The 21,565-nt window shown below is 42.8% G+C and overlaps 1 protein-coding gene across 1 annotated transcript in view; it reads left to right on the top strand.

Moving 5' to 3' along the window:
• Positions 1-21,565, top strand: part of DLG5 (discs large MAGUK scaffold protein 5) — a 149,353-nt gene that overhangs the window by 46,605 nt on the left and 81,183 nt on the right. Inside the window, 5 exon segments of the mRNA XM_070751994.1 lie at positions 3,095-3,163; positions 6,483-6,648; positions 9,553-9,696; positions 14,117-14,300; positions 19,630-19,889. Of these exon segments, the coding sequence (XP_070608095.1) occupies positions 3,095-3,163; positions 6,483-6,648; positions 9,553-9,696; positions 14,117-14,300; positions 19,630-19,889 (823 nt within the window).

Genomic DNA, 21,565 nt, shown 5'->3' with positions numbered 1-21,565 from the left:
AATTTGGTGACAAATTTTAGATTTTTCCGCAGATTTGCCATCAAGAGGGAGAATGGCCTGTTCTCTGTCTACTCTTTTTAGCTGCTTGGTGATACATATAAATCAAGAAAACGTAAATTGACTTACTTGCTCATCAATAATTTGTACATGGTTAATTTTTTCAGTTATTATTATTATTATTATTATTATTATTATTATTATTATTATTATTATTAATTGGATTTTATGCCGCCCCTCTCCGCAGACTCGGGGGGGCTAACAACAGTGGTAAAACAACATGAACAATCCAATTAATAAAAACAACTAAAAAACCCTTATTATAAAATACCAAACATACACACAAACATACCATGCATAACTTGTAATAGCCTAGGGGGAAAGGATAACTTAACTCCCCCATGCCTGGCGACAAAGGTGGGTCTTAAGTAATTTGCGAAAGACAAGGAGGGTGGTTCTAATCTCTGGGGGGATTTGGTTCCAGAGGGCCGGGGCCGCCACAGAGAAGGCTCTTTCCCTGGGGCCCGCCAAACGACATTGTTTGGTCGACGGGACTCGGAGAAGGCCAACTCTGTGGGACCTTATCGGTCACTGGGATTCGTGCGATAGAAGGCGGTTCCGGATGTATTCTGGCCCAATGCCATGTAGGGCTTTAAAGGTCATTACCAACACTTTGAATTATGTCAGTCAAAGATGAAAGCAACATTCCATCCACTCAAGATAGCACTTCCTTTAATCCTTGGATTTCCTTGTCCAGTTTCCCTTGGAAATCCAGAGGCTGTATCAATTTTCCTTAGGATTGCAAAAATCTGGTTCAAAAAATGTTTTTCAGAGGTCAAAGCATTGCACCCATTGTCAGCTTCCATGGTAATCATAATTGTCTGTAGATTTACCGAACAATATTTAAGTCTTCAGAAGAAATTGATCCCAGTTAAATGTAATTTTGTGAGACTATTAATGCTGCAGCAAATAAATTTTGAAATGTGAAGCTGGCTTATATCTTTTTAATGTGTGTGTGTGTGTGTGTAACATATTTTTGCTGATAATGAAAAGGAAAGGGAGACTACTATAGATCTATTTCAGGCTTATTTGCTCTCATCAGGTAGCCATACCTTTACTGGGATTTGAACCTGGGCTTCTGCCTTGTAAGGACTATAATTGAAAAAGGAAAAAGTAACAAATTTTTTTAAAGGGAAGTGAAAAATGGGAGGAAAAGGAATGGAAAAGAAAGGGGGAAAGGAGAGAAAAGGGGGAGGGATAGCGAAAAGAAAGGAACATTTTCCAACTTTTATCACAACAAGTATAAACAATTTAAGTAACTACCTCTTAATTTATAGCTAATTATCCCATGTCCCACCTCTATAAATAAATCCATAAAGCAGTGTTGGCAAAAGAGTTGCCACAAATAACAGTGTATCTGTTTTAACCTTGATCAACTCAATCAACTTTATATTCCTTTCTTTTACTTCAAAGAGTCTTAATTTTTAGTCCATTCCAATAATGTCATAGAATTTGATTTCAATGAAAGGCGATTCCTAGCAAAAAGGTGTTATTTAGGCTGCTGGTCTTGATACAATGCCTCTCAGGTCTTGTGAAACACCGACTGAATGGAAATTCTTAATGGAGAATAATGTTGTACTCAGGAGTGTCGAGTGTTGTTTACCAAGAGGTTGTGGTCAGACCTGTCAGTAGACTATTTACCTGGGAAGCAGGTTCAATCTGACTGGAACTGGCGGGGAGGAAGCAGTGCAAATTTGTGTAACTTGTTGGTGAGGAGGGAAAATGTTATCCTGTTCAGTGGTCTTCAAGGTTAAAACAGATTTATTTATTTATTTTTTTAAAAAATTCTGATGTAAGTCATTTTTATGGGGGGATAAAGGCCAATTAGGCTCATTTCCTGACGTTCCGAAGTTGTAAACCTAGAACTAAGGAGAACTAAAAGCCTAGAACTTAGGAGAACTAAAAACCTAGAAATAAGGAGAATTAAAAACTTAGGACTAAGAAGAAATGTCCTGACAGTTAGAAGAATTCATCGGTGGAACAACTTGCCTCCAGAAATTTTAGGTACAGTGGTACCTCTACCTAAGAACGCCTCTACTTACAAACTTTTCTAGATAAGAACTGGGTGTTCAAGATTTTTTTGCATCTTCTCAAGAATCATTTTCCACTTACAAACCTGAACCTCCGAAACTGTAAACGGAAAAGGCAGGGGGCAGTCCTAATCTCTGGGGGGAGTTGATTCCAGAGGGTGGGGGCCGCCACAGAGAAGGCTCTTCCCCTGGGTCCCGCCAGACGGCATTGTTTGGTCGACGGGACCCGGAGAAGGCCAACTCTGTGGGACCTAACTGGTCGCTGGGATTCGTGCGGCAGAAGGCGGTCCCGGAGATATTCTGGTCTGATGCCATGAAGGGCTTTATAGGTCATAAACAAACCTCCCTGAGTCCTCGGAAAGGGGGGGGATATAAATCCAAACAGATTGATTGATTGATTGATTGATTGATTGATATGGATGGATGGATAAATATAGGTAGGTAGTTAGGGATAGATGTAGATCGATAGATCAATAGATATGGATGGATGGATAGATAGATGTAAATAGATAGATAGATAGATAGATAGATAGATAGATAGATAGATAGATAGTATGGTAAATAGCAATAGCATTTAGACTTATGTACCACTTCCTAGTGCTTTTACAGCCTCTCTAAGTAGTTTACAGAATCAACCTATTGCCCCCAACAATCTGGGTCCTCATTTTACCCACCTCGGAAGGATGGAAGGCTGAGACAACCTTGAGCCAGTGGTGAGATTTGAACTGCTGATCTACAGCTAGCAGTTAGCTGAAGTTGCCTGCAGTGCTGCACTCTAACCGCTGTGCCATCCCGGTTCTTCTAAGGCAGTGTTTTTCAACCGTGGCAACTTGAAGATATCTGGACTTCAACTCCCAGAATTCTTTGCTGGCTGGGGAATTCTGGGAGTTGAAGTCCAAATATCTTCAAGTGGCCAAGGTTGGGAAACCCTGTTCTAAGGATAGCTAAGGAAACCTTCTGGATTTTGGCCCTGCCTTAAGTCTCCCTTTTTCTCTCTCTCTCCCCAGGATCAACGTATAGCGTTCTTTCTATAATGCCTTCGGATTCTGAAAGCAGCAGTTCTCTCAGCAGTACTGGTAAGTAAAGCGCTGCCTGTGTTGGGGTTTGGCTGTTCGGTTTGAATTGACCATCAGTCTTGAATATATTGTATTTTCGAACTCAAAAAGTCTATGCTTAAGAATTGCTGCTTGGGAGTTCCAGACCATTTCTATGTTTGAGAGAGGATCTCTCTAGATCAGTGTTTTTCAACCAGTGTGCCGTGGCACACTAGTGTGCCGCGAGACATGGTCAGGTGTGCCGCGAAGCTCAGAGAGAGAAAGAAAGCAAGAGAAAGAAAGAGAAAGAGAGAAAGAAAGAGAAAGAGAGAGAAAGAAAACAAGAGAGAAAGCAAGCAAGAGAAAGAAAGCAAGAGAGAGGGAAAGAAAGCAAGAGAGAAAGAGAACGAGAGAAAGAAAGCAAGAGAGAGAGCAAGAGAGAGAGAGAAAGCAAGAGAGAGAAAGAAAGGGAGGGAAGGTGGGAGAGAAAGACAGAGGTAAGTAGGGAGAGAGAAAGAGAGCAAAAAAGAGGAAAGAAGGAAGAGAGAAAGAGGGATGGAGAGAGAAAAAAAGAGGGAGAGAAAGGGGGAGAAATAGAGCGAAAGGGAGGGAGAGAATTCTTTTGTCCAAACCTTTTTTAGCCCCCCCCCCCCCCAATGTGCCCCATGGTTTTGTAAATATAAAAAATGTGCCGCGGCTCAAAAAAGGTTGAAAATCACTGCTCTAGATGTTTCTGAACTGGTTGAATTTCTAACAAGTAAAAAAAAGAATGGTCAGGTATGCAGAAATGGTTAGAAAAATGTGGATTTTTTTCCCTTCTTTTTTCCCCTTCTGGGCTCTGGATATAGAAACATAGAAGTCTGACGGCAGAAAAAGACCTCATGGTCCATCTAGTCTGCCCTTATACTATTTCCTGTATTTTATCTTAGGATGGATATATGTTTGTCCCAGGCATGTTTAAATTCAGTCCCTGTGGATTTACCAACCACATCTGCTGGAAGTTTATTCCAAGGATCTACCACTCTTTCAGTAAAATAATATTTTCTCATATTGCTTTTGATCTTTCCCCCAACTAACTTCAGATTGTGTCCCCTTGTTCTTGTGTTCACTTTCCTATTAAAAACACTTCTCTCCTGAGCCTTATTTAAACCTTTAATATATTTAAATGTTTCGATCATGTCCCCCTTTCCCTTCTGTCCTCCAGACTCTACAGATTGAGTTCATTGAGTCTTTCCTGATACGTTTTATGCTTAAGACCTTCCACCATTCTTGTAGCCCGTCTTTGGACCCGTTCAGTTTTGTCAATATCTTTTTGTAGGTGAGGTCTCCAGAACTGAACACAGTCTTCCAAATGTGGTCTCACCAGCGCTCTATATAAGGGGATCATAATCTCCCTCTTCCTGCTTGTTATACCTCTAGCTATGCAGCCAAGCATCCTACTTGCTTTTCCTACCGCCCGACCACACTGCTCACCCATTTTGAGACTGTCGGAAATCACTACCCCTAAATCCTTCTCTTCTGAAGTTTTTGCTAAGACAGAACTGCCAATGCAATACTCAGATTGAGGATTCCTTTTCCCCAAGTGCATTGTTTTACATTTGGAAACATTAAACTGCAGTTTCCATTGCTTTGACCATTTCTCTAGTGAAGCTAAATCATTTACCATATTACAGACCCCCTCCAGGAATATCAACCTATTGCACACTTTAGAGTCATTGACAAATAGGCAAACCTTCCCTACCAAACCTTCCCCTATGTCACTCACAAACATATTAAAAAGAATAGGACCCAGAACAGACCCTTGTGGCACACCGCTTGTAACCTGTCTCTGCTCAGAATACTCGCCATTAATGTGGTGAATGAGACCAGAGCAAGCATTTGCACCCGGGTTCCAAGATAAATAGAAATTGCATTCAACGTGTAGCAAGTCCCTGGATGCTGTTTCGCTTTCCTGCAATAAACGAAAAAGTTTCTGGAATCCTGGAAGTCTCCTTCTTTCTTGCAGGTCAGGCGTGTGTTGTGTCTGTAAGAGATAACATGTTTTCAGTCCCTGAAATCAGCTTTCAGTAAATTTTAAAAACAAACAAACGTTGGTTGTGCCTAAGCTGGTGAAGAGTGTCTGGCATGATTTTGCACTGCCAGCTTGGATGGTTTGAATCATGTTTCTGCAGGTCTTTTCATCCTGATAAGATGAACAGTGCCTTTAAAAAGAGAGAGCGAGAGAGCTTCTGTTTATTTAAAAGTGAATTCCATGGAGGTTTAACTGCCTTCCCTCATTAAAGATCCTGCTCTTGTTTTCCAAATAAAAAATGACTCTTTTTCTTCCTCCCTTCCTCCCTCCCTTCCCTTCTCTCTCTCTGTCTCTTATCCTTCCTTCCTTCCTTCCTTTCTCTCTCTCTCTTATTATTATTATTATTTATTATATTTGTATGCCGCCCCTCTCCTTCCTTCCTTCCTTCCTTCCTTCCTTCCTTCCTTCCTTCCTTCCTTCCTTCCTTCCTTCCTTCCTACCCCTCTCTCTCTTTTCCTTCCTTCCTTTCTCTCTTTTCCTTCCTTCCTTCCTTCCTTTCTTTCTCTCTCCCTTCCTTCCTTCCTTTCTTTCTCTCTCCCTTCCTTCCTTCCTTTCCCACTCACCCACACTCCCCTTCCCTTCCCTTCCTCCTTTCTCTCTCCCTCCCTACCCTCCATTTTCTCCTCCTTTCCCTTCTTCCCACCCTCCTTCTTTCCATTCTTCCGAACGCCTATTTTCTGTAACTACCTGTCCCTCATTAAAGATCCTGGTCTTGTTTTCTCAATCAAAAACTATTTTCTTCCTCCCTTCCTTTCTCCCTCCCTCCCTTCCTTTCTCTCTCTCTCTCTTATCCTTCCTTTCTTTCTCTCTCTCTTTTCCTTCCTTCCTTCCTTTTTCCTTCCTTCCCTACTCACCCACACTCCTCTTCTCTTTTCTTCCCTTCCTTTCCCCTCTCCCTCCCTACTCTCCATTTCCTCCTTCTTTCCCTTCTTCCCACCCTCCTTCTTTCCCTTCTTCCCAACACCTACTTTCTGTAACTTACCAGGAAATTAACATTGGGTGTTAAAATTTTAGCATCATGTTTTTGAATGGGAGATATGAGGATTGGTTGAATGGACGCAGATATCGGAAAGTGTAAAACGATGACAGCTGTGTGTTTGGCCCAGGTCTGCTTTAACTGGACCCTGTAAGAGACAGGGCCAGTTATTTCACTAACAATGCCCAGTACCCACCATGGGCTTCCCCCAAAGTTTTCTAAATGCTATTGCTAATTCTATTTTAACTGCTGTTGTAAAAGTGTCTTCAATGTGCTTCTTCTAACCTCCGCAACTCCGTTCCTGTTTTGTGCAGGCACAACGGGCAAAACATCGTCACCCCCACCTCCGTCGGTGGACGTGAGGCAGATGAGCGAAAAGGAGACCATTTTGTTTCAGCTTCGCCAAGTGACCCGCGAGAGGGATGAACTCCGCAAACGCCTTGCCTTGTCCTCTCCTGGGTCGACCTTCGATGACTGCAGGTGAGAGGATCTCCAATGGGTTTTGTTGACTTTGGGCAACTTTGTCCTACCCCGCTGTTAACAGTGCTCTTTATTGAAATCTTGACTTGCTTTTTCAGTATCCGATAATAATAATAATAATAATAATAATAATTATTATTATTATTATTATTATTATTATCATAATAATAATAATAATAATGTATTATTATGTATTGACATAATAATAATAATAATAATAATAATAATAATAATAATAATAATTATTATTATTATTATTATTATTATTATTATTATTATTATTATTATGTCAGTACAACACAGCAAACGAGATCACTATGCTGGATTTCGTATTTCATCCCCAGTCGGGCGCTTTCCAAGCACCTAGGACTGTGTGATATAGCGGCAAATTATGTTTGCCGATCCCAGTAAAGCGGCCTTTTGCAGTTGACAGATGGAGATTTTGTCAATTCCGATGGTTTTCAAATGTCCGCTGAGATCCTTTGGCCCTGCGCCCAGCGTGCCAAGTACCACTGGGACCACTTTCACTGGCTTATGCCAGAGTCGTTGCAGCTCGATTTTTAGATGTTTGTATTTCACTAATTTCTCTAGCTGCTTCTCCTCAATTCTGCTGTCTCCTGGGATTGCGACGTCGATGATCCATACTTTCTTTTTCTCCACAATCACAATGTCTGGTGTGTTATGCTTCAGAATTCGGTCAGTCTGAAGTCGGAAGTCCCACAGTAGTTTTTGCTTGCTCATTTTCGACCACTTTTTCAGGCTTATGATCCCACCAGTTCTTTGCCACTGGTAAATGGTAGTTCCGGCACAAGTTCCAGTGGATCATCTGTGCCACAGCATCGTGTCTATGCTTGTAGTCAGTCTGTTTGATCTTTTTGCAGCAGCTGAGAATGTGATCGATTGTTTCATCTGTTTCTTTACAGAGTCTGCACTTTGGATCGTCTGTTGATTTTTTCAATTCTGGCTTTGACAGCATTTGTTCTAATGGCCTGTTCTTGTGCCGCCAGTATTAGTCCTTCTGTCTCCTTTTTGAGTGTTCCACTTGTAAGCCATGACCAGGTCTTTTCTTTATCCACTTTGCCTTCAATCTTCTCCAAGAACTGGCCATGCAATGCTTTGTTCCGCCAACTCTCCATACGACATTGCGTTACAGTTTTTCTGTACTGGTCCTTAGTTTGCTTCACCTTGAGAAGCTCCCTGTTGTTGACCTTTTTCTCTCTCGACAAACATACAAACAACATTAAACATTTATACTTATCTATATACATAATAATTAATATTTTACAATTCTGTTTTCTTTACATTATATTTCCTTAATACTAATCCTTTTCTTTTCTTTTTTTTCCTTATCCAGTTATACAGTTTCTCCCACACTTCGTAGTAGTTCTTATTTTGTTTATCCTGTAATTCATACGTTAATTTACTTAATTTAGCGCAGTCTAACATTTTCTTGATCACCATCTCTTCATTTAGTGTCTTTTCTTGTTTCCAATTTTGTGCGAATGCCGATCTTGCTGATGTTAGTATGTGTGTTATTAAATAATAGTCTTCTTTGCTGTGTTGACATCTGATTATTCCTAATAAATACATTTCTGGTATTGTTTCTAATTTATATTCCAATATTTCTTCCAGCCAGCCCTGAGTTCTAGTCCAATATTTTCTTGCTTCCGAACATAACCACCAGATATGATGATGATGATGATGATAATAATAATAATAATAATAATTATTATTATTATTATTATTATTATTATTATTATTATTATTTATTAGATTTATATGCCACCCCTCTCTGTAGACTCCTTATGAATTGTTGAGAATGCCTTTGGCTCCGTTTGCCCAAGCCTGCTTTTCAAATTAATGTCTAATAATTGGCAAATGTTTTGACAGGTGAATATTTAAGCTTTTCCAAGCAGTGTTTCTGTGCCATGTGTATTAGACAAAAAAGGGGAATTTTCTGAACACCTCGGAAAGTTGTCTCATTTTTTTTTCCTTATCCCCCCCGTTACCCCCTTCCTCCCTACAACGTTTATGGCCAAGCCGCAGGCGATCCAAATCTGTAAATTTTGTACGGTGCAAAATGGAAGGAGACGTGATGCTTCTCAGTCTAGACACAATTTATAGTGAGGACAGAATTGGATCAGTATCAGCGTTGTGGGCTAGTAGCTTGGCACTCTGACAAATCAGCCATCAACAGACACATAGACATAAACAACATCTACAGACTGTGCAAAAAGAGACTATTAACTACTAGCCCATAAGAAAACTATAAAGCTCCAGTACCTCTCCACCAATAATCAGCATCCAGATTAGCATAGACTAAAGCCAAGGTTAACATCAGACAAACAATACTCCAATCTAGAAATTGCCAAAGAACCCAGCAGGAAACAGCCACACGGAGGCTTCTCCCCGCCTTTTCTGGCCCTTTTTCCTCCCAGAAGATTCCTACAGAGGCCCCACGGAGGCTTCTCCCCACCTTTTCTGGCCCTTTTTCCTCCCAGGAGATTCCTAGAGAGGCCCCACCGAAGCTTCTTCCCACCTTTTCTGGCCCTTTTTCCTCCCAGGAGATTCTTAGAGAGGCCCTACGGAGGCTTCTCCCCACCTTTTCTGGCCCCGTTTCCTCCCAGGAGATTACTTGAGAGAGGCCCCACAGAGGCTTCTCCCCACCTTTTCTGGCCCCGTTTCCTCCCAGGAGATTCTTAGAGAGGCCCCACGGAGGCTTCTCTCTGCCTTTTCCGGTTACAGTTTTGGAGGCTCGGATTCGTAAGTGGAAAATGGTTCTTGAGAAGAGGCAAAAAAATCTCGAACACCCGGTTCTTATCTAGAAAAGGCGTTCTTAGGCAGAGGTACCACTGTACTCCAAAGAGACTCCATCTTATTCGTTTGACCCTCTCTTTGTGGCAGGCCTAACCCCAAACCAAACCACGATTATGAAAGGTTGAAGATACAGTGCATGAAGGCGATGTCGGATCTGCAGTCCCTACAGAACCAGCACACCAAAACACTAAAGAGATGCGAAGAAGCTGCTAAAGAAGCCGATTTCTACCAGTGAGTAAACATACACACATCCATACCGTGTTTTTCTTTTCTTTTTTTTTTGCATTTTTTTTACATTTCCAAATGTCAAATAATGCACTTGGGGAAAAGGAATCCTCAATCTGAGTATTGCATTGGCAGTTCTGTGTTAGCAAAAACTTCAGAAGAGAAGGATTTAGGGGTCGTGATTTCTGACAGTCTCAAAATGGGTGAGCAGTGTGGTCGGGCAGTAGGAAAAGCAAGTAGGATGCTTGGCTGCATAGCTAGAGGTATAACAAGCAGGAAGAGGGAGATTGTGATCCCCTTATATAGAGCGCTGGTGAGACCACATTTGGAATAATACTGTGTTCAGTTCTGGAGACCTCACCTACAAAAAGATATTGACAAAATTGAACGGGTCCAAAGACGGGCTACAAGAATGGTGGAAGGTCTTAAGTATAAAACGTATCAGAAAAGACTTCATGGACTCAATCTGTATAGTCTGGAGGACAGAAGGAAAAGGGGGGACATGATCGAAACATTTAAATATGTTAAAGAGTTAAATAAGGTTCAGGAGAGAAGTGTTTTTAATAGGAAAGTGAACACAAGAACAAGGGGACACAATCTGAAGTTAGTTGGGGGAAAGATGAAAAGCAACGTGAGAAAATATTATTTCACTGAAAGAGTAGTAGATCCTTGGAACAAACTTCCAGCAGACGTGGTCAGTAAATGCACAGTAACTGAATTTAAACATGCCTGGGATAAACATAGATCCATCCTAAGATAAAACACAGGAAATAGTATAAGGGCAGACTAGATGGACCATGAGGTCTTTTTCTGCCGTCAGTCTTCTATGTTTCTATGTTGAACAAGGTTCTCTTAACGTTAGACATCCAGGGGCTTTTGAGGCTAGCTAGCTTTCTTATCCCCAGTCTGTTTGTCTCTAAAATGTCCTAATTTTAAACATGGGTGGAGGCAGAGTCTACAGAACATTTGATAGTGGATTAAGGATTAGGGGCTTTTTTTTAATCTCCCAGCTTCTGAAAACTGTTAGAATGCAAATGTCTCTTGCAAAGGGATGGAGCAAAATCTGTTAAAAAAAATGACTTTCCCAGACTTAAAACATCCTTTTAGTTCATTTTGGGAGACATATTTTGTTTTTTCTGTTTCTGAATTTCCCCCCCCCCCTTGATCCAGATTGGGGTAGGGGTCAAAATGTTTCCCTGGGACAGTTCGATACAGTCGTCCTCCTTTCTCCTCCTCCTCCTCCTCCTCAAAATTGCATTGGCATGTCCATCAACACTCAAAAAGCTGAGCTTGATTTGAAATCTTGTTTTGAGTTTTGAAGCTAAGCATGTCCAGACTTCTTGATTAGTGCTTACATTAGTGAATCCTAGGATCATAACTTGGTCTGGATGACTACTGCTACTACTACTACTACTACTACTTCTCATCCTTGTCTTTCTCCTCCTCTTTCTCCTCCTTGTCTTTCTCCTTCTCTTTCTCCTCCTCCTTTTTCTCCTCCTTCTCTTTCTCCTCCTTGTCTTTCTCCTTCTCTTTCTCCTTCTTTTTATCCTCCTTCTCTTTCTCTTCCTCCTTGTCTTTCTCCTTCTCTTTGTCCTCCTCCTTGTCTTTCTCCTTCTCTTTCTTCTCTTTCTCCTCCTTGTCTTTCTCCTTGTCTTTCTCCTCCTTCTCTTTCTCCTCCTCCTTGTTTTTCTCCTTGTCTTTCTCCTCCTTCTCTATCTCCTCCTCCTTGTCTTTCTCCTTCTTTTTCTCCTCCTTCTCTTTCTCCTCCTCCTTCTTTTTCTCCTTCTTTTTCTCCTCCTTCTCTTTCTCCTCCTCCTTCTCTTTCTCCTCCTTCTCTTTCTCCTTTTTCTCCTCCTTCTCTTTCTCCTCCTTCTCTTTCTCCTTCTCTTTCTCCTCCTTCTCTTTCTCCTCCTCATTGTCTTGCTCCTCCTTCTCTTTCTCCTCCTCCTTGTCTTTCTCCTTCTCTTTCTCCTCCTCCTTGTCTTTCTCCTTCTTTTTCTCCTCCTTCTCTTTCTCCTCCTCCTTGTCTTTCTCCTTCTTTTTCTCCTCCTTCTCTTTCTCCTCCTCCTTGTCTTTCTCCTTCTCTTTCTCCTCCTCCTTTTTCTCCTCCTTCTCTTTCTCCTCCTCCTTGTCTTTCTCCTTCTCTTTCTCCTCCTTCTCTTTCTCCTCCTCCTCGGTCCCCCTCCTTCTCCTCCTCCTCCTCTTCTCCTCCTGCTTCTTCCACTTTGTTTTCTCCTCTTCCTCTTAATTCTTTTTCTTCTTCTCCCCCTTCCCCTCTTCCTCCTTCTCCCCCTTCCCCTTCCTTTCCCTCCTTCCCCACCACCTATTCCTACTCCTACTCCTAAAATTGCATTGGTATATCGGTGACCACTGAAAAGGTTGAGTTTCATTTGAAAATTGTACAGTTTTTATTATCCAAAATACCACTTCATGACTCTCAACATTTTCCCTGTATGTTAGTAGAGAAGGCCAGCAGTGTGATTGCTCTTTAATAATGATGGGTGAACCAAACTCGCACAATTCGGGTTGGTACCGAATTTTGCGGTGTTCGGTACACCGAACACGAACCCAATATTTTTTCAAACTTCGGGCAAAGTTTAGGATTGCGTTCGGCGTTCGGTCACCTCGGCTGGCCAGGAAGTGACGTCTCCGTGACGTCAAAGCCCCGCCCCCAGAATCCCATCGTGGGGGTGGGGGATTCCCCTCTGCCTGCCAACCCCCCCTCCCCTTTGACGTCGGAAGGAGGATGGGCATGCGCGTTGTGTGTGGGGAGCATTTCTCCGTTGGGAAAGTAAGACGGTGGCAAGTTTCTCGGCGTGTTAAAGCCGCCGCCGAGGTGGTCCCCGCCGAGAAACTTGCCACCGTCTTACTTTCCCAACGGAGAAACGCTCCCCACACACAACGCGCATGCCCATCCTCCTCCCGATGTCAAGGGGGAGAGGGGCGGTGGCAGGCAGAGGGGAATCCTCCTCCCCCTTGACATCTGGAGGAGGATGGGTGCGCACGGTGTGTGTGTGGGGAGTTGGTTCCAGAGGGCTGGGGCCGCCACAGAGAAGGCTCTCCCCCTGGGTCCCGCCAGCAGCATTCCCTGTAAGCTGCGCGCGTGCACACGCGCGCACCCCAAAATACCCCCCCACGCACCCTTTTCCACGGGCGCGTGCTCCCAATCCCCCTGCCAGCCCGCGTGGGGGGGGGGGTGCGGGGGAGGGGAGGTGCCAGCAGTAGGAGGAAAGAGAGCCGCGGGCGCCCCTGCCTCTCGCCTCCGGCCCCCTTGCGCCCCTGGCCTCTCGCCCTGCCGCCCGCCCGATCCGCCCCATCTGCTCCTCCGCCCCCTCCTGCCTTGGGGCGCGACTTCTCTCGCGGCGGTGGCGGCTGCAGCTTCTCGAGACAAAAGCGCTCCAAGCCAGGGGGCTGCGAGAGAGGGCTTTCTCTGTGCGCGTCGGGAATGCCCGCCCCGCCCCTCTCGCAGCCCCTTCGCTGGGAGTGCTTTCGTCCCGGACTTTCCGCAAGGGGGCTGCAGTAGAGGCAGGGCAGGCGTTCCCGAAGCGTTCGGAGAGAGCGCTCTCACAGCCCCCTCGCTGACAGAGAGAAAGGGAGAGAGAAAGTAAGTGAGAGAGAGAGAGAGAAAGGGGGGGAGAGAGCAAGAGAGAGAAGAGAAAGAAAGAAAGAGAGATAGAAAGAAAGAGTGAGAGAGAAAGAAAGCAATAGAAAGAGAGAAAGAAAACAAGAGAGAGAGAGAGCAAGAGGGGGAGAGAGATAGAAAGAGAGGGAGAGAGAAAGTGAGAAAAAGAGAGAGAGAGAGCAAGAGGGGGAGAGAGAAAGAGAGAGAAATGACTCTTGATTTAAAGCATATGGTAAAAAGCACCCAAATAATAACAGAGAAAAAAAACCCCAGCCGTTTGTGTGTGTGTGTGTGTGTGTGTGCGTGTGTGTGTGAACTCTTGAACCATTTCCAATAGCTCACCTTGTTATTGGAAATGGTTCAAGAGTTCACACACACATACAGACACACACACAATAGGGGGGAGGAGACAGGGATGGAAAAAGAGGAGAAGATAGTAATAATAGTAATAGATTTTGGTTTTGTTTTATTATTAATTTCTTTCAATAAAAAAGAAGGGAATTTATTTATTTATTTATTTATTTAGTTAGTTAGTTAGTTAGTTAGTTAGTTAGTTAGTTAGTTAGTTAGTTAGTTAGTTATACTTCTATGCCGCCCAGTCCCAAAGGGACTGTCGCTCAGACACTATACTTTTCCGCCCACGCCGAAAGAAAATTAGAGGGAATATTGCCCGCCAGACGACATTGGGTACCGCTGTATTTAATAAACGGTGCATAAACTTACTACCCCCCACTACGTCGTGGCCCCCCCTCCCCGTGGGGGCAGCGGCCCATTACTTCCTGTGTGCCTTTCTCTTCTGGCCAGCACCTTACACAGCCGCCTGCTGAGTGACCAGTCGCAGCTGAAGGAAGACATGGATACCTTGAAGAGGAAGAACGGCCAGTTTGTACGGGAGCACAACCACCTCCAGCAGTTGTGTGAGGAAATGAAGAGGTTGCACGAGGAGGATCAGAAGGAGATAACAAACTTACGCAGCCAGCAACAGCAGGTATTTCTTTCCCTGGGTTTCTTTAAAAAAAAAAAACTTTATTTATTTATTATTTATGCATTAGTTTAATGTTTCCAAATGTAAAATAATGCACTTGGGCAAAAGGAATCCTCAATCTGAGTATTGCATTGGCAGTTCTGTGTTTGCAAAAACTTCAGAAGAGAAGGATTTAGGGGTCGTGATTTCTGACAGTCTCAAAATGGGTGAACAGTGTGGTCGGGCGGTAGGAAAAGCAAGTAGGATGCTTGGCTGCATAGCTAGAGGTATAACAAGCAGGAAGAGGGAGATTGTGATCCCCTTATATACAGCGCTGGTGAGACAACATTTGAAATACTGTGTTCAGTTCTGGAGACCTCACCTACTAAAAGATATTGACAAAATTGAATGGGTCCAAAGACGGGCTATAAGAATGGTGGAAGGTCTTAAGCATAAAACATATCAGGAAAGACTTCATGGACTCCATCTGTATAGTCTGGAGGACAGAAGGAAAAGGGGGGACATGATCGAAACATTTAAATATGTTAAAGGGTTAAATAAGGTCCAGGAGGGAAGTGTTTTTAATAGGAAAGTGAACCCAAGAACAAGGGGACACAGTCTGAAGTTAGTTGGGGGAAAGATCAAAAGCAACGTGAGAAAATATTATTTGACTGAAAGAGTAGTAGATCCTTGGAACAAACTTCCAGCAGACGTGGTTGGTAAATACACAGTAACTGAATTTAAACATGCCTGGGATAAACATAGATCCATTGTAAGATAAAATACAGGAAATAGTATAAGGGCAGACTAGATGGACCATGAGGTCTCTTTCTGCCGTCAGTCTTCTATGTTTCTATGTTTCTAAATCCCCTTTCTTTTCCTGCATGTGGATCGAGGAGGACGCCCAAGTTGCGAACCCTCTCTGAGGGGGTCAATAGTTCCCCCCCTGGGTAATGGATGGACAGATGGAATTGTCCTTGGGAGGCAAGACCCACAGCCACTCCGTCTTGTCTGGGTTGAGTTTGAGTTTGTTGACACCCATCCAGACCCCAACAGCCTCCAGGCACCGGCACATCACTTCCACTGCTTCGTTGACTGGACGTGTTGTACCTCATGATTCTTGACAAATATATCTTTTCTTTTATGTACACTGAGAGCATGTGCACTAATGACAAATTCTTTGTGTATCCAATCACACTTGGCCAATAAAGAATTTGATTTAATTCTAACCTAATCTAAAATAAATTAATCCACTCTATTTTCAGTAGAAAGTAATTTTACAATGTAATTTTTTCAGTCAAACAGAAAAAAAGCAAACAAACAAGCCCCCCCCCTCCTTTATATAGCAAACCATCTTGCATTGCAGGAAAACCAACAACTTAAGCGTGACATGAAAATCTAAATTTAACACAATCCCCGCTTTTATTAAAAGGGATTTGCAATATTTCTTGTTGAGATTTGCAGACCGAATTGAGGACATCTTCAGATTAGGATAAAGGTTTGTTTTTCCTCTGGATGTCATCGCGTTGGCAGAACATCTGTAATCTCAGAGGCCTGTCCTGGTGGATTTAGCTCTTTCTCTGGGGCTCATCCAGCTGTTGTTTACACCATAATTCTTTTGCAAACTTTCAAGCCTTTTCTAAAGATCTCGGTGTCCTCTATTTTCTATTCTGGCGGCCTGAAATTTCCTGTCGCTTCTATTTTTAGATTTCTAGGTACTCCGGTTTTCTTTTTCCACGCGGCTCCTTTTATTTGTAGTTTTATGACTTCTCACTGTTGTCTGTTTATCTGCCTCCTGTTTCCCATTCTCTTCATTCCTCTAAAACGGGTGTCAAAAACAAGGCCCGTGACCTCTACTTACAAACTTAATTCGTTCCGTGACCAGGTTCTTAAGTAGAAAAGTTTGTAAGAAGAAGCAATTTTTCCCATAGGAATCAATGTAAAAGCAAATAATGCGTGCGATTAGGGAAACCACAGGGAGGGTGGAGGCCCTGTTTCTTCCCTGGAGATTCCTAGAGAGGCCCCAGAGAGGCTTCTCCCCGCCTTTTCCAGGCCTATTTCCTCCCAGGAGATTCCTAGAGAGGCCCCAGAGAGGCTATTCCCTGCCTTTTCCGGCCCTGTTTCCCCCCAGGAAATTCTTAGAGAGGCCCCACAGAGGCTTCTCCCCGTCTTTTCCAGGCCTATTTTCTCCCAGGAGATTCCTAGAGAGGCCCCAGAGAGGCTATTCCCTGCCTTTTCCGGCCCTGTTTCCCCCCAGGAGATTCTTAGACCCCACAGAGGCTTCTCCCCACCTTTTTCAGCCCTGTTTTCTCCCAGCAGATTCCTAGAGAGGCCCCAGAGAGGCTTCTCCCTGCCTTTTCCAGCCCTGTTTTCTCCCAGGAGATTTCTAGAAAAGCCCCAGAGAGGCTTCTCCCTGCCTTTTCCAGCTCTGTTTCCTCCTAGGAGATTCCTAGAGAGGCCCCACGGAGCCTTCTCCCCACCTTTTCCGGCTGTGGTTCCCCCCCAGCAGATTCTTAGAGAGGCCCCATGGAGGCTTCTCCCCACCTTTTTCAGCCCTGTTTTCTCCCAGGAGATTCCTAGAGAGGCACCAGAGAGGCTTCTCCCCACCTTTTCCGGCCCTGTTTTCCCCCAGGAGATTCCTGGAAAGGCCCCACAGAGGCTTCTTCCTGCCTTTTCCGGTTACAGTTTCGGAGGCTCGGGTTTGTAAGCGGAAAATGGTTCTTGAGAAGAGGCAAAAAGATCTTGAACACCCGGTTCTTATCTAGAAAAGTTCCTAAGTAGAGGCGTTTGTGGGTAGAAGTACCACTGTATTTCTTACCCAGTTGCAGGTGAATAAGAGAAACCGAGTTTTATTTTTTATGTACATACAAAAGTTTGAATTGTAACTCGGTTTGAGGAAAGAGGGAACACACCAAAAGAAAACCGAACCGTCCATGCAGCCGAGGTGGCGCAGTGGGTAGAGTGCTGTACTGCAGGCCACTGAAGCTGACTGTAGATCTGTAGGTCAGCGGTTCAAATCTCATCACCGGCTCAAGGTTGACTCAGCCTTATTCCATCCTTCCGAGGTGGGTCAAATGAGGACCCAGATTGTGGGGGCAATAGCCTGGCTCTGTTTAAAAGCGCTATTGCTAACACGTTGTAAGCCGCCCTGAGTCTAAGGAGAAGGGCGGCATTAAAAAATTGAAAGAAAGAAAGAAAGTAAAGTAAAGTAAAGTAAAGTAAAGTGAAATAAACTGAAATAAAATAAAATAAAATAAAACGAAATAATAAAAATAAAATGAAATAATAAAAATAATAAAAGTAAAATAATAAAATAAAATAATAAAATAAATGAAATAAAATAAAATAAATGAAATAAAATAAAATAAAATAAAATAATAAAATAAGATGAAATAATAAAAATAAAATAATAAAATAATAAAATTAAATTAAATAAATAAATAAAATAAAATAATAAAATAAAATAAAATAAAATAATAAAATAAATAAATAAAATAAATAATAAAATAAATAAAATAAAATAAAATAAAATAATAAATGAAATGAAATAAAATGAAATAATAAAATAAAATAAAATGAAATAATAAAATAAAATAAAATAATAAAATAAAATAAATAAAATAAAATAAAATAATAAAATAAAATAAAATGAAATGAAATAATAAAATAAATAAAATAAAATAAAATAAATAATAAAATAAGATAAAATAAAATAATAAATAAAATAAAATAAAATAAAATAAAATAGCTTGGGATATTACAGAGAGGAACAGAACTTCCTCTTATTCCCCTCCCGATATGAGGCTTACTAGTCTCACTGTGAATCCAAGCTCAGCAATTTTTTCAAGCAGGAAGTTGCAGGAAGCAATCAATGGGCATTTTCTCCTAGCCTGACCCCCCTTTAGAAGCTGCAGCTGTTGCAGAATCTCGTGGCTCCGTTTCAGCCGGGAGAGCCGCCTTAATTATATGAGGAGGAAACGCAGGAGCGACATAAATAAATGTGGATAGAAAGCAAAGCAAACAAACCAGCTGTTTGTACTGGTTAGCCATTCGCCTCTACAGCCACTTCAAAGGGAAAGGAGCTTAACCCGTGCAGGAAATATATATACTACATCTGGAAAATTAGCAATACCGTTTAAAACACAACGGAATGCAAAAATGCCTGCCTGAAACTTACACACGGTCCAGGAATGTCTTTCCCAGCCCTGCCCACCTCCATTTTTTTGCTCCGTTCAGTCTCGAAATGACCTGCTCTTTAACCAAATTCAAGCAAGAATCCTTTCCACATACACAATACATCACACAGCAAGGAAAGCACCAACACTTTCTAAGGGGGGGGGCATAAACGTTTACAAATGTGCAGATCAATTGGTGTATAAAGAAAGAGGAAGTTAGAAATAAAATACCTTCCTTCCTTCCCTCCCTCCCTCCCTCCCTTTCTTTTTTGTTCTTTCCTCCCTCTCTCCCTCCCTCCTTCCTTCCTTCCTCCCTCCCTTTTCCCTTCCTCGCTTTTTCCTTCCTTCCTTCCTTCCTTGCTTCCTTCTTTCCCTCCCTCTCTTTTTCCTTTCTTCCTTCCTTCCTTCCTCCCTCCCTTCCTTCCAACCTTTTTCCTTCCTTCCTTCCTTCTTCCCTCCCTCCCTTTTTCCTTCCTTCCTTCCTTCTTTCCCTCCCTCCCATTTTCCTTTCTTTCTTCCTTCCTTCCTCTCTCCCTCCCTTCCTCCCTTTTTCCTTCCTTCCTTCCCTCCCTCCCTTTCTTTTTTGTTCTTTCCTCCCTCCCTCTCTCCCTCCCTTCCTCCCTTTTTCCTTCCTTCCTCCCTTCCCTCCCTCCCTTTCTTTTTTGTTCTTTCCTCCCTCTCTCCCTCCCTTCCTCCCTTTTTCCTTCCTTCCTTCCTTCTTCCCTCCCTCTCTCCCTTTTTCCTTCCTTCTTTCCCTACCTCCCTTTTTCCTTTCTTTCTTTCTTCCTTCCTTCCTTCCTCTCTCCCTCCCTCCTTCCTCCCTCCCTCCCTTCCCCTTCCCCTTGCCATTTCTGTTATGTTCTGAAGAACTGGGGAATTTTTCACTCTAGTCTGACAGGGAAGTGAAGTAGGAAATTTCTAATTGGTTCCCTGCCCGGATTGGCTCCCTATTTAAACCCCCTGCCTTTTGTATACGGCTTCTGGAAGTCACTCCCTGTAACCTGATAAAGATCTGAAGTCCCTCCACCAGCCTCCTGTCTCTGGGAACTCAACACTTTATTATATATAGAGATAGATAAATAAAAACTCACGGAGGCTTTCCTCAGCTGAAAATGAGACCGAGACTTGTCTCGCCATTTCCTACAAAGCTTTGTTAAAAGTGTCTCTCCCTCATGTAGGTCATGAAGCAGAATGGGTCATCGGAGATCTTGAACAAACTCTACGATACAGCCATGGATAAGCTAGAAGTGGTGAAGAAGGACTACGACGCACTAAGGAAGCGCTACAATGAAAAAATAGCCAGTCACAACAGTGACCTCAGCCGGTTGGAGCAAACCGAAGAAGAAAACAAACGTCTCCAGAAACAGATGGACATGTTGATGAAGCAGAGGAACACGGCTGTCCATTTCCAGCAGCAATGTTCCACTTCTCTGAGAAGGTGAAAATCGGTTTTTGCAGCGGCTTCACTTCACAGGGCAGTGATGGGGAAGCTTTTTTCCCCTCGGGTGCTGAAAGAGTGTGCGTGTCCGCTATTGTGCACGCTCGAGTGCCCACACCCATAATTCAATGCCTGGGGAGGGCAAAAACAGCTTCCCCCGCCCCCCGGAGGCCCTCTGAAGGCCGGAAATGGCCTGTTTCCCAATTTCCGGTGGGCCCAGTAGGCTCGTGTTTCGCCCTCCCCGGGCTCCAAAGGCTTTCCTGGAGCCAGGAGAGGGTAAAAACGCCTTCCCTCTTCCCCCTCCCCCCGGAGGCTCTCTGGAAGCCAAAAATTAATTAATTAATTAATTAATTAATTAATTAAATAAATTTATTTATTTTATTTATTTTATTTATTTTATTTATTTTATTTATTTTATTTATTTTATTTATTTTATTTATTTTATTTATTTATATTTTATTTATTTATATTTTATTTATTTATATTTTATTTATTTTATTTATTTTATTTATTTTATTTATTTTATTTATTTTATTTATTTTATTTATTTTATTTATTTTATTTATTTTATTTATTTTATTTATTTTATTTATTTTATTAATTAATCAATCAATCAATCTATTTATTTACTTACTTATTTACTTACTTATTTACTTACTTACTTACTTACTTACTTACTTACTTACTTACTTATTAGATTTGTATGCCGCCCCTCTCCGAAGACTCGGGGCAGCTCACAACAGCAATAAAAACAATATAGTAGTGGAACAAGTCTAATATTAAAAAACATATAAAACCTTATCATTATTTAAAAAGCCAAACAGCACATTCATACCAAACATAAAACAAAATATTTTTAAAAAGCCTGGGGGAAAGGTGTCTCAACTCCCCCATGCCTGGCGGTATAAGTGAGTCTTGAGTAGTTTACGAAAGACAGGAAGGGTGGGGGCAGTTCTAATCTCCGGGGGGGGGGGTTGGTTCCAGAGGGCTGGGGCCGCCACAGAGAAGGCTCTTCCCCTGGGGCCCGCAAAACGACATTGTTTAATCGACGGGACGCGGAGAAGGCCAACTCTGTGGGACCTTATCGGTCGCTGGGATTCGTGCGGTAGCAGGCGGTTCCGGAGGTAATCTGGTCCAATGCCATGTAGGGCTTTAAAGGTCACGACCAACACTTTGAATTGTGACCGGAAACTGATCGGCAGCCAATGCAGGCCACAGAGTGTTGAAGAAACGTGGGCGAATCTTGGAAGCCCCACGATGGCTCTCGCGGCTGCATTCTGCACGATCTGAAGTTTTGGAGCACTTTTCAGAGGTAGCCCCATGTAGAGAGCGTTGCAGTAATCGAACCTCGAGGTGATGAGGGCAATACCTTCCCAGAGCTTCTGGGCGAACCAAAAATCAGCGTGCAAGTAGATATGGCTCCGCGCGCGCCACCTGTGGCGCCTATGCCATAGGTTCGCCACCACTGTCATAGGGTCTTCTAACTCAGGAGGTCTTCATTACAAGCATCTTCACCCAGTTCTCTCTTTCAGCTGCCTTGATGGTGCTCACGGTCTCCCTGGTAGGAGGAGTTAGCCTCCCAGGATGGGTGTGACCTTCTACGATAGCCAGTCAGGACTGAGTCTTAGAAAAGTATGAATAGCACCCTCCATCTTATATTCCCCCCTCTTTGACTC

Source organism: Erythrolamprus reginae, chromosome 5, assembly GCF_031021105.1.
Source record: "Erythrolamprus reginae isolate rEryReg1 chromosome 5, rEryReg1.hap1, whole genome shotgun sequence".
Classification (NCBI taxonomy): Eukaryota; Metazoa; Chordata; class Lepidosauria; order Squamata; family Dipsadidae; genus Erythrolamprus; species Erythrolamprus reginae.
Note: the sequence above shows the minus strand (reverse complement) of the source record. Positions and strands in the feature narration are given on the sequence as shown.